We start from the raw sequence: 17781 nt of genomic DNA, 5'->3' as shown, positions 1-17781 counted from the left end.
GCCTGTTAGGAAAGTTGTCTGGAACTTGAGTGCTCTGCTCCAGCAGTCGGCAGATTCATTCAGAGAAACAAGAAACCCGGATAGTCCTACTGATCCCAGCCTGGCAGTGCCCAGAGCAGGGGAAACTCATCCAGAAGAATGATTGGAGCTCACCAGTGACAGAGAGAGGGGTGGCGTGCTTTATCCACTAATGGGTGCCATCTTGCCCCTGATGTGAATTTGTGAAGTTTTTGAAGTCAGCCAGTGTGTCAATGATGACGTGGAGAAGAATCTCCTTTAACACTGGGACACCTTTGATGGAGTTAGAGGGCTACATCATTAATGACGCTCTTGAGCTCCAAGCTTTTCTGTTACTGCAATCCAATCAGACTATTTGCCATATTTCAGCAGCACAAAAAATGATTATTACAGTAAAAAATAATGACCTGATTTAGACTCTTTGTGTCCTGAGTTAGAATTAGAATGGGCAACTACTTGTAGAATATCATTAGTATTATTAACAAGAAACCTGCAATGATACACATCGAACGGAATATTAATTTGTACCTGTTTTGAGTATACTTTCACGCTGAGATTAAAAAAAGGCACAAACACTGCAGCCCAGGCACGGTTTTTAGGGTACTCGGTCACCAGCACGGACCTACCCGTTTAAAAGAGATTCTCGGCGGCGTCCCTAGGGGTCGCTGTCGCTTTTGAGCCTCCCTCCGGCGGGGAGGGCCGTCGGCCGAGTCCAGTGCGAGGATAACTCAGGCCGGGCTGGTCCTGCAGCAGCGACAGATACAGCAACCCGAAACAGCGCAGGGGAGGGAGCAAACAGAGAAGCAATCCGCAGCCATCCTTTAAAAATCGCCCCGTTTACGAGCAAGATAACCTACTGTCTGGTGTGAAGCGGGGTTTGTGGGTGAACACGGTGAGTTTGGGGTGGGTTGTGGCGGGCTGTGCGGCGCTGCCGGAGCCGCTCCGCTCTCCGCTTCTCGCCGTCGCCGCCGCTTTGTTCTGGGAAGCGGCCATTTTTGATCGCCTTGTTCTCCCTCACCCCGTTCCTCTCCGGAGCCGGGCTGCGGGGGGAGACCGGCTGATCTCGGCTGCCCTGTTGCCCCCGCTCTTTTATTTATTTGCCCCGTTCTCCTCTGGTGCGCAATATTTTTTCCCCCCCAGCAGCAGGAGGGTTTACATAACTCGCAGGGTATTGGGGAAAAAAATAAAGTCCGGAGGGGGGGGCATCGTTGATTTCTCGTCTAGCGAGAGGGATCTCTCTCTCACACTCACAGGGCAGGGAAAATAATCTTTTTATAACGCAATATGTCGTGTTTTCGTTGGGTAAGACGGTATACGGCGTTTTGATAAAATGCTCTTTTTTTTTTTACAATTATCGAGGGAAACGTCTTAAATCGACTAATACGGGTTTAAAGAGCCGGGCAGCGATTTTTTTTTCAGGACGTTTTGTGTTAATAGTGGTGTTCTTGCGACATAACCTACCGGTTAGCGGAATAGGTTTTCGTTAAAATGGTTTAATTTTCGGTCGTCACAGGCTCTCGGCCGCCTGCCGCCGCGGTGTGTTTTGATTTTGGACGCCTAGGCCTCGGGTCTGCTGTTCGGCTGTCGCGGCGGATAACAGTTGGGGGCACGAAATGGGTTATTCGTTAATGGTCTCAAAATGGTTGTTTTTCTCAGCTGTGGTGGTGGAGTTTGTGTGGTTTCGTCTTGTTTGCAAGACGGGGAAGGTTTCGCGATGCCAATTTCTCCTTGCGCAATCGCTACCGGAGTGTTGACGATTTCGACTGCGGTGGCGTTATGTAGCTCATGGTGTGGGAAAAGTTCAGGTTTTAGGCAGCCTTTAAAGATTTAACCATCTTTAAACGGGTGGTCCAGTTTATCTGGTATTCTGGTACAGGGCGGTTAAGAAACTGATGAAGTAGCTGCTTGTTTTCTTTTTGTTGTTGTTGGTACACCGTGCCTGTTGGCGTCTAGCGAAGAGACCATTTTTAAGAGCTGTGCATTTTGTGTACAGCCTGCGCTTTGGCCAGATAGTTATTTCTGCGGTACCCTCGACTAAAATGGAAGAGGGTTTTGTGTATCTCAGGGAGGATTAAACAAGGCTCTGCCTTCAAAGGTATTCTGTTGCATCTTGGCAAGATGCAATACTGTAACACCTTCTTCCTCCCCTTCGCTGCAAAACCCAAAATGTCGAGTCTCGAAGCCAGTGTTTTGTGCAGGCTTGTAAGATAAGCGTCCTTTCATCTGTTTTGCTGCGGGGATATCCTACACTTAATCTCCTCCGTAAAGATAAAACACTGCTGTGGAACTTTTTTCGTTTCCTTAATCCTTTTTACATCTTCCTCGTAGGATTTCTCATCTATATTAACAATTATTGTAAATACAGCGCTTGTCAATCTTCAACAGCTCGGCATAGCGCATAGGTGTGAATGAATTGGAGGCTGTTCTTCCTTGAGAAGTAGAGAATTGAAATGCTTGAATGTCTGGATGAACAGGAGACGCGAGGAATCGATTAGTTGTCGGGGATAAAAGCGCGGTTTGGGATAGTATGGCATTAGTATTGTTGGTGTGCCTGGCGTTATTGGCTTTGTAACAGAATTTGTTTTACATCACACGAAACCACTTTTTATGTACATAACTGAAATAGCAGTACAGCTGCCAATTTGCAGTTACTTTGAAATGCTCAGTGGTCCTCATTCAAAAACCCCGTTTTTGCACTTAAAGAATTGCCGTTTTTAAGGCAATTTAAGGAGGAATGAATTTTGGCGTGAGAATCAAGCCCCACATTTTTCTGTAGAAGGGGTCCAAATCCTTTTTCTTAAATGCAGACCTTGCTTCTGTCACTTGTGGATGAAATGGCTTTGAACTTTATTAAGCAGTTATTTGTAAGGGGCTCATTTTTCAGGATTTGCTTCTTTACTGACTTTTAACTTTAAGTAAATGTACCAAATTACAAATGGATAAGTGTATCTGCTGCTGCTTCATACCCTGTAGCCTGTTTATACACACTGTTCAGGGGTTTGGTAGAATCTCTGGGTTTAGATTTTAACCTGTGTTCTGTTTAACTCTTGTTTGGCATTTTGATCCATCATCCTGTTCATGTCGTTATCCTCATGATTCTGTAGTGCATAGAGTATAGACCATATACATTGAGTGCTGTCTATAGGGATGCAACAGCCAGGAAAACAAGGCAGTGTGCGGCCTGCCTTGCACTGCTAGAGCATGTACCCCTCCAATTCCAGGGAGCTTTAGGCCTCCTGGAAGAGTTAAAGGCTTCTTGGTTTCTCTGAGCTGCAGAATATGTCTGACAGTAGAAGCGTGTGCTCCATGTCAAGGAATTAATTTCCTGTTGGATTCTCCTAAACCCTTCCTTAATTGCAGTAGCTACACCTTTTTCAAAAGAACTTGTAATGAGAATGGATTTCGGACAAGTTCTTGTAGGGTGACGGCCACTGCAGTGTCCTTTACCAGTGTTAATGTACTGAGGCTGTATTCTGGGAAGTTTACAGAAAACTATCGGAGAGCAACTTCACATCAGACAGCAGTGTCATCACAGCGATGCCATCCCATAATTCATACTGGAATACAAGGCCATTCCTTCTGAATGTTTATTGGCTGGTTCATTTATGATGTACTACAGAATATTACCGATGTATGGATTGCAAAATTTAGGATTAATTACCACCTTCCTTTCTGATTTCTCCCAAATGTGATCTTTAAATCCCCACCCTTGGAGGTATTGTTGATACTGTATTATCACCTGGACATGTTAACCAATTTTTTTGCAAACCGTTTATGCACATGCCCTGCTGCTTTGAAAACTACCATGTTTCAGGCTGCTGTAGAATGGAATGTCCTCAGGATCTTTTCCAGGTGTTTTTTGGAAAGTGAATGTAAATACATGTGCTGATTACAAATGGCAGAAGTGTGATACTCCAAGTCCTGCAGGGCATCAAGTCTAGAGTTTTTGGACGATGCTCTCCAAATCCTTATCACTTTAGAACTTGTATTTGACTCATTAGGGGGAGCTTTGTGCTCACAGACTGTAATCAGCTCTTGATTGCTCTGTCTAGGTTGTGGCTGAGGTATACAGGCACTGGGATAGTCAAGTGTGAGAGCTGCTTTTATGAAGTTTAATTCTCCGTTATGCTGCTGGAGCAGCTAGTGTCCTCATGCACCTCTACTGCAGGTGCTTTGCTGCTGTGGTTGAAAATAGCGCAGCAGAAAGAAGATGCTCATTAGGGTCAGTTTATTTGTCATATACACAGGTGCAATGAAATGATTATTTGCATGTGTGCTCCAGTACATACACATTAAGCACCAAACATTGCAGCAGCAGCAACAACAACAAAGTCAAATAACAATGTAAATAAAAGTCAGCACAAGCAGTGTGCAGAAAACATCAGTGTGAGTCAGTGGATGTGGGATAGTTCATTTTAAGAAGAGACCTGAGTTTCTCACCTGGCTGGAGTGAGGAGGTGATATCCTTTAATTAGGCTTTGTGGCAGTCTTTGTAGAAAGTTTAATTTTGAGCTCTTAGTCTTTCGCTGGAATACTGTTTCTGTGCACTCCCCTTGCTGCTGTTCTGTGAACTGAAAACGGTTCTTTGTGTGGAATTCCACACCGGGATTCTCCATGATTTCGGTGTCTTCCAAGTGCTTCACTGCAGATTGCCCTGACATCATTATGGTAGAGCTCGTGTTTCATATTGATGTGACATTTATAACACTTCTGTCTCATTCATCTACAAGACCTCGTTTACCCGTGCTCTTATCTGAGGACATGAGGAGCGAGGGCCTGCTGTGGTTTGTTTGACTATTGCTGGTTATTTGTCATCATTTACACAGGGATATGTTTTGTTTTGATTTATCATCACAGATGTTGGATAGTTGACATCTTTTCGAGAGATGTTTTGTATTTGAAGTCTATGGAAATCTCAATGCATTCCTTTTGGTTAACCACACATCAATCATGTCATTACCTGGCGATTGATGTTTTATGTGCTTTCATTTCATTATTGCAGCTTTTGATTTCGGCACTTCTGTTTTGCAGAGGTTTTAGAAAAGTGTAATGGGTATAAACGTAGACTGCGTGACGGGGATTGTGGTCTAGTAGAAGAATGAGGAAAGTGCTTTCTAACAGGTCAGGCTGAGGGGTGCACAGCTCCCCCCCTGGAGGACTGCAGTCTAGAAGGTCGGCCTCCAGCACCTGGGCCACTGGTGGTTGTCTGGTTGGTCCAATCAAGACATATCAGGTAGCGGTCAGGTGGAATGAAACCCTGTAATCAGGGCGACTATTTCAAGACTGAAGTTGTGTGTTCCTGATCTGCATACGTGCTTGGTATATTTACAAAAGCAGATGTGAGTGTTGATCTGTTGTAAAGCAGCGAGCTGTGGTGAGGAGCAGTGTTCATTGCATATTGGTCTCTAGGCATTTCAGTTGTCATCTAATAGAGACTGAAGCCTCACAAAAAGTCCACAAGAGACTGAGTTATGAGGCCTCTTCTGTAGCGGCTCAATAGGAATGATTTTTTTTTTCCAGTTCCAGCTTATTGTCAGCTTTGTAAGTCATGTTTTCCAACGTGAGCTATTTGTGTATAATTAAGGAAAAGCCCTATAAATGATGTAGGGTTTAATTTCATGTGGTTTGACTATAGCAGTTTTCTGTCCTGCAGTCTCTAGACTGATTGTGTTCTATGACTAAACCCCTGGTCTTCCAATAACTTCCAAAGTTCGATCAAACTGTCAATCATAATTCTACACAAACTCTTAAGGTTTAATGATTTTTAATCCTATCGGATGTGATTTTATGAATGCATCCTGCTTTATGAAACAACATGGTCTTAAATGGGATTTTTACGCAATATGATGGCACATCTTGCCAAAATCGCACATTTTTGCAAGCATGCAAACTCGCTGGCTGTCTGCTTTGGCGCACTATTAACCGAGCCTGCTAGAGCACGATGGCTGCCCGTGTTCCATAGGACAGGCCTGCATGAAACCCTTTTACTCTTTTCTTCAGGATATTGCACAGTCACTAACCTGCTACCGTACTGATCACGGATCATGTACAACAGATTTATTTGCAGATTTCAAAAGCATAATGCGTTAAAAAGCTGCGCACAGGGAGTGCAGGATTGGAGAAATGTCTGCTCAGGGTAGTGCCATCTCTAACGTTTATATTAATGTGAGGTTTTTTCTTGGCTTTCCTAAGCTACCAACTCGAGATCTCTACAAACTCACTGCTACAATCTTGTTCTAGATCCTCTGAGCACTTCTCATTAAAATTTCTCCCTATGCAGATGGAACATTTCGCAGTGTAAAGTGATTCACTGGGTTATTGTTTTGACCCTTGCAGCAGTGTATTGAGTGATCACTCCACTCACTGAAGCAGTCAGTTCCTGTCAAGGAGCACGTCTGTCAGTCGCTCTGTGCCTTAGCCATTGTGAATGGGGAAAGGGAAAAATGGAATGTGATTGTGTCTTAATCTTTTCTTTAATACAATTGCATACTTGCTGTCGTAACCCTAAGATAGCTATAAACCAGCAGCAGGTGTTTTATTTTCTGTATGCTTTTTACCCATAAGGCAAGTAATGTAATTAATTGCAGTTGCTAGAATATTGCCAGTACTAAACAAACAACTGTGCTAGACTTCATATTCTGAAGAACTGTGTGTGCTGTCTTTTCTGGCCCTTTGGTACAAGACTGAAGCTCCTGCCATCAGTTTGGCTAGAGGCACTTTCATATGGTCTTGAACCACCTACAACTGGAAGCTGTAGGTGAAATGGTGTTAGTTTCAGTTGGAGAAGAGGTTGATATGGTGAACCAGCCTGTGTTTATTCACTGTTCAGGATTATTTTGTTTACGTCCTATGGTGACATCCGCTGACGTTTGTGGAATTAAAATCATATTTGATTTTGTAGTAATGAGGTTCAGGGATTTCAGTTCTGTTTACTGAGGTAGCTCTTTTTTTAAACCTGAGCTTTCCAGCTCTACTGCCCTATTTTCTACTGGAGTAATATGAAGAAATGGGATGTTGCAAAGGAGTCGAACATGGAGGGGTTCTGAATTGCATTCTTAAGGTGGAAGCAAAATTGCACATGGCTTTTAATTAAGGGCTATTTTTGCGAGAGTTCTGTGTGGCACAGTGATCATGTTACGAAGAATTCTTATTTTACATGCCAAAGTGCACGCAAAAAACATCACAGTGAAACGTGAACTTGGTTCATTTGTGAATTTTCACATTTGCTGCTAGGATAAATTTGTATAGGTTAATGCAACCCTGGATCCATAATGAATATTTTCTCCTTTTTTTTCTCCAAAGCAAAAACGTCTTCAGTGTAAAAGAACGATTCAGATTTTTAGAAATGTTTTGATTTAGCTAAGCAAGAGTGAAGTACTATTAAACTGTAGTCTCAGTGGATTGGAATCCCATGGATACCAGAACTCGGGCAGTACTGTAAAGAACATGTTGGCTCTAACAGCCCGTGTTGTTGCTGAGCAGCCCTGCTGTGCAACAGCAGTTCTATTGATCTTGGCCAGTGACCCCTCCTGTCCTGGTCCTGCGCTTCCCTGCTCCAGCTCGGCAGTCAGTGTGGATGTTGTCTTCATTCTTCAGCCTTTTTAATGGGGCAGTGGGAGATGCATTTGTTCGCATTTATGTCTCTATCCTGAATATTTTTCTGGTGCAATATCAAATATTTTACATTGTTTTATAGATTTGCATGTTCGTAAATCAGATATCCTCTTGTAGTTACATGATGTGCTTTTTTTGGCAGGAGTCTTGACTGCTGTGGCCCTCTTTGATGCGGTTTAGAATTCATTTTGAGAAGCAAAAAAAGATTTCATCGTTGACACTGCTGCTTTTGTTATGAATTTGCTTATTTAAATCTTCAGTAGTTCTTATTTGTATTTGTAACATGGTAGGCAATGTTTTATTTCTCAATTATTTTAGCAATCTGAAAATGATTGTTGCCGTTATCTGGTAGGCGATTTACCAATATGTATGTAGCACGGAGGCTTAAATTAGTCATGATGATCCCAAAATAGTTTACACTGTACAAGACGTGTAAATATCACTTAGCAGATATCAGAACAGAATTATCAGAGTTTTACTCGTTTGCATTGTAAGGAACGTTTAGAACTTCCTGTTGAGATTTCCTCTTCAAGAACGTTTCCAGGGATGTTTGTTGGGGAAAACAGTGAGTGGCCAGTCAGGGCGGCCCCCTTTCTACAGAACACTCTAACGTCTGGGCTCAGAGGCAAGACTGGCTGTCGCCCAAAAGCAAAACGAGGTTCAGCTTTACAGTTATAACTTGATTCAGCTTGGATGAAAGTTCACTGGCTTTCTTATAAGAAGCAATACCTTTTTAACGTGTGCAAACTAAGAAAAATCTTAAGATGCTACCAAGTTTTTGTTACTGCCTAGAATTTAATTTGTCATTAGTGCTTTAATGTTGCTGAAATGTCAGGAGATTCTGAGATCAGTCGCTATTTTTTTTTTACCAGTTTCCAGAATGATTTCCATGTTCTGCTATTGGTGCAAAAGCCTTGCCTGTACTTTCCTCAGGCTTATAACTGATCAGTTTGAGTGTTTTTCCAGATTTTTTAGATATCCTTAGTGCAATGCAGGGGTGGGTGGTACACTTAAATTTATATGAAATGGGAAAACATTTCAATATTGTTTCCTCAAGGCTTATTTTCAAATATGATGTTATTTTCACAGGGTATCAGATGATGGCTAGGTCCTTTAACCCCTTGGTTTGAAGCCATTTTCCTAGGGCTGGACAGTACATTGTAACTATAAGGATATGTGGGTTTAACATTGGCAAGCAGGCTTTCTCTTTCACCATTATGCCATATCTGAGATGGGTACTGGCACGCACTGTTGGTGAACTTGTATGGGGATTTTAGTATGCAAGGGGACAGATAGGCATTGGAGCCACACCAAAAAGGAAAGGCTGGCATTATGAAGGGTGCTTGGCGCATGTGCATCTCTCGGCTTCAGCATTCTAGCTTTCACATGAAAGCAGTTAGATCCTGTAAATAGGATTGCTGGTATAATTTGAGACACAAGTTCTTTGTGTCAGAACTGAATAATACAACTAGACAATGCACAACATTACCTCAAAACGACATTACCTTAAAACATTACCTATATCATTTACACTATTTCCATGACAAGGAATCTGGTAGGCCAGCATTCTTTCCATCCAGAATACCCAGCATGCTAACCATGCAACCTGAAATCCTATATAAAGCCTCAACAGGCCAGCAAGAGAAATCCACTTTGCGCCCTAAATAAAAATATACCCAGAGCTAAATCTTCCTTCCTGAAGCCTGGATACCCAAACATAAATGGGACCTTTCTCCCTGTTCTACAAAGGTGTCATTGATCAGGAGAGAATGTTTTTAGCCTTAGGATTCCACAGTAACGGAAATCAGTCGCCTGATAATGAAAAGGGCAGAAATGTCTATTTAACAAGGTTCAGGTCACTTAGCCAGAATCTGGTCTTCAAACAGATCAGAACAAGGTCCTCACATGGCATAAACTTTTTTCCCCATCTCCTTTCTCCTCTCTGTCCACTCTTGCCTTCGTATGCAGTCTTTCTGCTTCTTTTCATTCTTTGTGATTAACTGGGATGGTTTGTTGAATCACTGATTTAGGTCCTCTCTCAGCCCACCTACAGCAAGGAAAATGCATCATTTTGTTCCCCTTGTTTCTCAGGCCCTGTTAAGGCGATAATTCCACTTTCTTGTAACTATTTCATATTTCACTTGAAAGTGGGTGGTGAAATTAAACCTCAGACAAAGCCATTGTTTTTTGTGATTTGATCGCAAATTGATTCTCATTTTTGACTACTTATTTTCTGGTGAATGTGTATCAATGTAATTTTTTTTCCTTCCCACAGACAGGCATATAGGGAGAGGTGCAGAGAAAAATTTCCATACTCGATGACATTACATCGCAATGTCCGATCGTTTGGGGCAAATAACCAAGGCAAAGGATGGGAAAAGCAAGTACTCCTCTCTCAGCCTGTTTGATAAATACAAGGGAAAGTCAATAGAAACTCAGAAAACCACAGGTAAGAGCTGTTAGCACCTTCAGTAATTCCCACTTTATCTTGATACCTCTGCATTGTAGCTCGTTTAACTTGAAAACTGTTCTCTCCTTGTCTTACGTCTGTGGGAAAACCTGCCATTAACTTGTATGGGGAGGAGAAAAGAAATGCATAAAGGATGTTGTTTTTGCTTAAGCTTTCCCCCAGTCTTCCTTCACCCCTGTCGTATCCTGTGCGGTGCTCGAAGGCTCTAACGCTGCCTCTCCCTCTGGCCAGCAGTTGTTCCTCGACATGGCTTGCAAAGTCTTGGTAAAGTGGCCGTTGCCCGGCGCATGCCTCCCCCTGCTCACTTGCCGAGCTTGAAATCTGAAAACAAGGGAAACGATCCTAACGTGATTATTGTGCCCAAAGACGGAACAGGATGGGCAAACAAGCAGGAGCAACCAGACCAAAAGAGGTAGGGAAGTGAATTCCATCATCAGAGCAGCCTAGAAGGTCCTGGTGTTTTCCTTGACGCAGGCTTCTTAGACTCCAGGTCTAGGTCTTCTGTTCCTGCAGAATGGGATTGCTGGGGCGGCTGCGTTTTTGTTTGCCCAGTTTTCTAAGCAGCTTATGTGGTAAATGTGGTTAATGTAAACAGGGAGGACTGTCCAACCAGTATAGCCCGATGGGTAGTTAGTAGCTAATTAATCCAAGGGTCTCATCCATCTCCGAAGTGGTGTGTGGGTGGAAAGCTTGGGATGTGATGATTTGTTAATGTGAGTGTGTGGGCTTGTGTAGGAGTTCAGAGAAGGATGCAGTTCTTTTTACTGTAGTACTAGATTTTTTTTAAAATGATAAACCAGTAGAAAAAAACTACTAGGTAATGTGCCTTTTTTTTCCCCAGTAATGCAGTTTTTGCATCCTTTGGGTTTTCTGCAACATCTTATTTTAGTTCCCTGATGCTTTTGCCTGATGAGTTTTGTTTGTTTCGTCTCCAGTTCTACTGCATCAACAATACAGCAGCAGGAGTCGCAGCAGCAGCCGGCTTTGCAGAAATCTGTCTCCAATCTTCAGAAACCGACACCAGCAGCCAGCCAGGAGGTGGGTTTCAGTCGGCCTTCATGTTCGTTGACCCACCTTCTAGCCCTGGGCCTTTTTATTTCTGCATGTCTTGTAACAGTGAGTCATAAGAGCACTTGAGCTGCTGAGTGCTTGAGGCTCTTCTAGCTCGTGTTGTGAAAATAATTTCTGGAACAGTTTCCATTTATTTCAATAAGCAAGCAGTTGCCGTGCGTGATGGTTTTTATGTGCACCTTCTCAGACTTGAGCTGTTAAGTCTCCCACATCTCTCTTCCAGAACACAAATACAGGTGGACCAAAGCAATGGGCACAGCTGAACGGAAAGGCAGTAGAACAAGATGGTCAGTGGATTCACAGGTTTTCAGTACTGGATTGTGCACTTTCCATAAAAGTAGTGAGGTGTGAGAAGCGATTAGCTATCCAGTTGACTTCATGTAAATATTTGCTTTGTAGTTTTAGGATTAGTTCATAATCATGGCCTGAAATGTAAACCTTGGCATTTATGTATTCTGGGTACTGTTTCGTTTTAATCGGAAGTGTGGTACGCGTCACAATCCGCTCCTCCCGAGTCTTTTTTTAAAATGATCCATAAAGGTGGTGTCTTCAGTAAAATCCGCCTTGTCTGCTCTGGCACGGTTGCAGGTTTAAAGGCCTCAAACCGACTGCAGCCCTTCTCTCACGAGGAATTTCCGACGTTGAAAGCAGCTGGAGAACAGGACAAGGCTGGCAAGGAAAGAAGCGCCTTCGATCTGTCGTATGGGCCCGGACCAAGCCTCCGCCCCCAGAGTAAGATCCGCGCCACGCCTGTGACTGTTAAACTCTAGGGAAGCAGTGTGGCAGAGGACTGCGCTTCCAGTACACCTGTATGGGTTGCTGCATTTGTTCACCCACATCTGGTCAATTCCAGTGCTTTCCTGCTGAAGTGCTCTTATTACTTAAGAGTTATGCGTCAGACTAAGACGACTAGTACTGGTAAGAGACAGATGTTTTGAGAGACCTTGAACTTTGACCTGGAGATGCTATGTATTGTGGGGCACGGTGGTTCTTCTTGGGAGCAGCTTCTCCGTCAGAAAGTTCTGATTCTCTCAAGTGAGTGAGCAACAGTAGTGCCAAAATTTTCATCACTTGATCAACAGTGGCCTTGTTAATTGCTCTGCAGATGTAACGAGCTGGAGGGAGGGTGGTGGGAGGAACCTGCACCCGGTGACCTCTGTGTCTGCTGCGCCCCCCGAGCCCGAGGGGAAGAGCAGCAGCCCAGGTGAGGCAGGTCCCCCTTCCTCCTCCTCCTCCTCTTCTTCCGCCGCTGCCACCACTGCTGCTGCTCCTGCTGCTCCAGTCTCCGAAAGCAAGGAACCCTGCCTCCGCCCCGTACAGCCAACCCGGAGGAGCACGACGCCAGCGCCTCAGTACCTGGGACCACAACACCACCCCACTACGACCTACCATGACATGCTGCCTGCTTTTGTAAGTCATCTTTTTAGTACAGGGGGGTATTCGAGTGGTATTCAAATTTGTCCAGGTTAAGGATCAATTCCCTTTCGGTTTCAAGCCGATGACAGTTCTGCACGTGTAAGATTTCAAAAGTAGGTCTGAAAGGCTGGAATAGACTTGGCCCTGATATGCTTTATTTTGGGGGAAAACTGGGCATTGGTGGGATCGTACAAGCAGAAATAGTACGTTTCGGGTTGGTATGCAGAACTCTTACTTGGTCATCACAAAGTTGCCCCTTCGTGAGACCGGTTTCCTCTGCAGGTCTCCTTTGGAAGTGGGAGTGTTAGTGTGGTAGCCCTTAAAGATTTATTAGCAAGTCTGTTGTGAAAATTGCAGTAGTGTACAAACAGGGTTGTTTTTGGATCCCAGACGTGTGGAACGAGAGGTAACGCCTTTCCCTTTTGCAGATGTGCCCCAAAGAGTCTCGGGACTCCCCAGCTTCCTCTGAGCGTGGCCCCCCCGCCGTCGCCGCCCCGGTCCGATTCGATGCTCGGCCCGCCTTCAGGCAGCAGTTCCAGCCTGTCGAGCCTGTGAAGTAAGTGCCTGCGGCATGGGTTGTTCTTTAAATCGATGATAATCGTAAAATTAGTGTGCTATTCACGTCTGGTTCAGGCAACCCAGTGTGTTTCTTGGTGCAGGAGTGTTGTCAGGAGCCAAATGAGTGAGAGTTTGTCATTTAAAGGAGAACTGTAACGCTATTTTTATAGTTTGGGGTTGGAGAGATTTGGCATTTCAAACCGCAGTAAAAGTAAAATGCACACAGTAATTTGTAACACCTCCAATTTATACCAGGAAATAGACAATTTCCTGGTATGTGCCGCACCAAAGTCTTGAGATTCAGAACGAGGCAACAAAACTTCCAGTGACATGTAAACATGCAGGCTTGTGAAGACATCTTTTTTTAATCCAATACAAACACATTTGCTCTTGACTTTGAGACTGTTGACGGAACTAATACTACATGTTAACTTGGCATGCATATCATGGTCATTTCATGTCACAATTCTCGTGCGCTCTCGACCATAGTGAGGCCAGGGCTAGGTGACGACACGGGCACTTACGGTGCTGTCACAGTGTTCACAATTTTGTGCTTCATTCAAAATTTGTAAAACTTTGTATACCGTTGATGAATTAATTTTGTCACTGAGATTTAATAACAGCTCTGAGAACATTGGGACTGCAGTTCCTCTAAAATTGATGTGATCAGGTTTCTCGGCTCTTTTGAAGGACGTTCTTCGGTTAGCGGTCAGAACTGTTGGGTGTTGGTAGTTTCAGGCCCCTGTGTGAGGATGTCTGGTGCTGTTGGGTGTGGGTTTGCAGTGGGTGGCAGCCAGAGCCTGACTCTCCTTCTCCCACAGCGGGGAGCTCCGGAAGGACAGCCGGTTCGCCCGCGGGCCGTCTCGCTCGTCTCGGCCCATCAGGCGCCCCGGCGACCGGGCACCAAGGCCTGCCATCATCAACCCCGAGGACCTGAAGGACCTGGACGACCTGGACAACGACTGCGACGACGGTTGGGCAGGTGGGCGGTGGTCCCTCTTAGCCTGAGCCCACTGCTTCAAGGGCAGGGCAGTGTGGAAGAGTCATAGAGAAGGGTGAAGGCAACTTGAGTTGCTACCCCATGCTCCAGAACAGGTCTGGGGTTAATACAGGGTCAGTTATTGCTGCATGTACAGCTTGGAAATGCTGTGTTTTGATGCAGGTAACACCTTAGGGTGTGAAGATTTTATTTTGCTTTCTGGTATTTAAGTTTCTTTAGGTTTAAGATGTTCACTTTCAAGCCAGTGACAGTTCCTGCAAATGTACGATTTCAAAATTTAGTTCTGAAAAGCTGGAATTGACTCCAGGTGGCTTCCTCTGCAGGTCTCCATGAAGAAGTGGATTACAGCGAGAAGCTGAAGTTCAGCGATGATGAAGATGATCACTCTTGTAGAGACAAGAACAACAAGTGGTTAGTTTGACTTTTTCAGGCCTTTTTGATCAGTTTGTGTGTGCAGCATCTAGTTTAACCTACCTGGGATATAACCTACAATTTATTGAATAGTCTCTTCTAGCTTGCTGTGTTAATTTTTTTTCCCCCATTTGAGTAGCTTAACGTGTTGTGATTTCTGTCTGATGCTGGTGTTGTAAAGGAACGACTGGGAACTCAGGCGTGACCGGCAGTCCTCTCTGAGCTCAGGGGACGGCGTGTACAGCAGGGAGACCCCTGAGGAGGAAGCAGGGTGGAATGAACGGGGCTCCCACAGGTACCAAGATGCCCAACTACAGAGGAAGGCCAACGGCTGGGCCGCCCCTCCTGAAGCACAGGTAACCATGGGGGAACCCCAGGCCTTTAACTATATTTGTGCCTCTTGGAATAATGGTTTCCAGTGGCTGCTTCTTAAATTACTCTGTAAGAATCCCATTGTACATGTACGTATGGCAAATAAGCTCCTCTGTTGCTGGTTATACTGAATAAATGGACTGATTGCATTAACCTGTGTGTATTACTGAATATTCTAATGTGGACGTTCGTTTAAGGAGGCGTCTGTGGAGTAGCTCAACTGCTTAAGGTGCTCACACAAGCACAGGGTGGACTTGATCAGAATCGCCTTTATTTGCCAAGTGCGTTTCACGTATGTGTTCACTCTGGTGTGCTTGGAGCGGCCATAACAATCTAAAAGTATGCAGACAAAACAGGACAAGAGACTTCAAGACGGTGCAAGTATAACTAGGAATACTGGTAAAGCAGAAAGGCAGCCCTGGGAAGGGAGCTGTTCAAATACCTGTTCTGCTTTTAATAGACTGGCAGCCTTTTCTTGAGGGGAGGTTATGAAACAGGTCAGTGGGAGAGCAATCTTTCCTGCCAGTCTCCTGATCACGGGCTGAAGATCGGCCTGGGTGGTGACAGGGATTGGCAGAGATTCATAAAGCAGGTGGTCCAATTGGATGAGCTCACCTGATGGCAGGACAGGTAGACCCCAGCTGTCTCTGCGGCCCCCCCCCTCACTGTTCAAGCAGGCCCTAAACCTCTGGCGCGGCGCCATGCACCCCATCACGATGCAGAACTAACGGCCTGGGGTTGGAGGAGTCTGTACACGCTTTCCTCCTCCTCCTCCCCCGGGAAGTGTGGCGTTGTGGAATTCATCACTGCCAGCTAGCAGGATAACACCACTGGCTCTTCCAAATCGGATGGGCATGAATGGGTGAAAGGAAACGGAGCAGTGTCAGAGCTGGGGTAACGGTTCCTGCTCTTGTCTGAGCTCCGTGTCGCTGTTGCCCACCTGCGCAGGCCCAGCAGAAGCCCCCCGCCCGGGGGCGAGACGCCGTGGAGGACAAGGAGGAGAGGCCGGCCCCGCGCGGGAAGTTCGTGTCGCCGGAGATCTCGGAGGCGGTGGAGCGGGCCCGGCGCCGGCGGGAGGAGGAGGAGCGGCGCGCCCGCGAGGAGAGGCTGGCGGCCTGCGCCGAGAAGCTCAAGAAGCTGGACGAGAAGTTCGGGAAGAGCGAGAAGGCGCAGAAGGCGGAGTGCTGCCCGAAGGAGCTGGACTGCAGGAGCACACAGGAGCCGCCGTCGCCCAGTAAAGACTCCAGGCTCAGTCAGGAGAACTGGCAGTATGGCACTGAAGGTAAGCAGGGCTGATTGAGGTTAATATTGGACCTGGTTACTTGTGCTTCCCGAGCTGACCGTGCTTAGCCGTGCTCTTTACATGATTGTAGTTTTCAGACACTAGCTTGAGCTAAAACTGGCACAGTTTTCTCGTATTAATGAAACTCTGATTTTAAACCTGTATTGACTTTACGCTTTACCTTTGAAAGAAGTGTCGGAAGTCCCTCCGGAGCAGTATTCCGGCCAGGATTATGCCGAAGATGAGGCTTTGGGGTCAAACTATCGGAGTGAAGACGACGGTCCAGAGCCCACCTCCCCTGTCCCCGACTACGGGAAGTATCAGAAGTCACTCCCGCCTCGCTTCCAGAAGCAGCAGCAGCAGCAGCAGCAGCAGCAGCAGCACCAGCAGGTTAAAGATTTACATTGATTCTGTTCTGCATTTCCTTAATCCGTTAATCTCCTTCAACTGAGAAAAATACAGCCTGGCAGCCGTTTAAAGGAACAGGTGTTTTCTGTAAAAAATTAATCCAGAATTTGCTCTTTGCCTTGTTTAAATGTCAGCTGGAGCAGATGTTATAAAGACGCTTAAACTGATATTGAAAGAATTAAATGATCCTCAAAGCTAATGTAGTTTATGGTCCCATGGTAGTATCTATGGAATACAAAGGTTGTTAGAGACGACCACTTTGATGCAGAAGCAGTTCCAAAAGAAAACTTGTTCTTGATTTATATTTGTTAACCCAAATAATTATGTGGATAAGTTATTCTTTTGAATTCTTTTAATCACATTTGGCTGTGGACTGTATTACTGTGTTCCGTGTTGATGTGCGAGTGGCTGTATTGAATGTGCCCTTGGTTCTCTCTTCAGGAGCAGGTGTATAAAATGCAGCACTGGCAGCAGCAGCAGCAGCAGCAGGCCCACCCTGCCCAGCCTGGTGCCACGCACCCTCAGCGCGGCTACTACCCTCCTCACGTGCTGGGTTTCGACCCTCGCTGGATGATGATGCCCCCGTACATGGACCCCCGCATGGCCCAAGGACGATCTCCTGTCGACTACTACCCGGCCCCTGTTCACTCTGCAGGTACCCTAGCTGCAAAAATGTATTGCCAGATTTGATGGGATAAAGCATCATGAAAATCCTGTTTTTGATGCTTCTGTTTTCTCAAATCTTGGAAGTTCTTCCCGCATTCAGACATTTAGTTTCTTCTTTCCTTGGCCTGACAGGAATGATGAAACCTGTCATGCAGCAAGAACATCTCAACAGTCCTGGCTCTGCTTCAGAGGAGAGCTGCCACCCTGCTGTGATTCAGGAGAGGAGAGCTCCCTCCGCTGAGCCCTACCCAGTGTGGGGTCAGGACAGTTACACCTCCGTCCCACCCCGGAGCTTCACGCCCCCCTACCAGAGACAGCACGAGAGCAAGGAGATGCGCAGGGTCGATGACAGGTGTGTTGAATCTCCGTTGGTTTTGCGGAGTGACTGAAACGGGTTTTTGTTTTGCGTTTGCGGTTCGATGTCCACTACAGAAGCATGGATGTTTTCCGTCAAGATGGGGGATATTCTACACCTGAGTGCTAAACCTCTGCAAA

The 17781-nt window shown here is 45.5% G+C and overlaps 1 protein-coding gene across 13 annotated transcripts in view; it reads left to right on the top strand.

The window, feature by feature from the left end:
* The first annotated feature begins 711 nt into the window (after positions 1 to 711).
* Positions 712 to 17781, top strand: part of prrc2b (proline-rich coiled-coil 2B) — a 32644-nt gene continuing 15574 nt past the window's right edge. For 4 of the 13 annotated variants that reach the window (XM_088615431.1, XM_088615430.1, XM_088615421.1 and 1 more), the window contains exons 1-15: positions 712 to 910; positions 9908 to 10081; positions 10334 to 10514; positions 11038 to 11140; positions 11397 to 11460; positions 11762 to 11905; positions 12279 to 12583; positions 13018 to 13145; positions 13969 to 14129; positions 14471 to 14558; positions 14740 to 14914; positions 15879 to 16212; positions 16403 to 16602; positions 17062 to 17275; positions 17419 to 17638. In XM_088615431.1, the coding sequence (XP_088471557.1) occupies positions 9967 to 10081; positions 10334 to 10514; positions 11038 to 11140; positions 11397 to 11460; positions 11762 to 11905; positions 12279 to 12583; positions 13018 to 13145; positions 13969 to 14129; positions 14471 to 14558; positions 14740 to 14914; positions 15879 to 16212; positions 16403 to 16602; positions 17062 to 17275; positions 17419 to 17638 (2432 nt within the window). In that variant the 5' untranslated portion in view covers positions 712 to 910; positions 9908 to 9966. The remainder of the gene's footprint in view (positions 911 to 9907; positions 10082 to 10333; positions 10515 to 11037; positions 11141 to 11396; positions 11461 to 11761; positions 11906 to 12278; positions 12584 to 13017; positions 13146 to 13968; positions 14130 to 14470; positions 14559 to 14739; positions 14915 to 15878; positions 16213 to 16402; positions 16603 to 17061; positions 17276 to 17418; positions 17639 to 17781) is intronic. The other 9 variants (XM_088615433.1, XM_088615434.1, XM_088615432.1 and 6 more) reach the window with 7 other exon arrangements.

This window comes from Lepisosteus platostomus, chromosome 21 (assembly GCF_059453375.1).
Source record: "Lepisosteus platostomus isolate fLepPlt1 chromosome 21, fLepPlt1.hap1, whole genome shotgun sequence".
Lineage (NCBI taxonomy): Eukaryota > Metazoa > Chordata > Actinopteri > Semionotiformes > Lepisosteidae > Lepisosteus > Lepisosteus platostomus.
The sequence above is the reverse complement of the archived record's forward strand: the minus strand, read 5'-3'. Positions and strand labels throughout refer to the sequence as shown.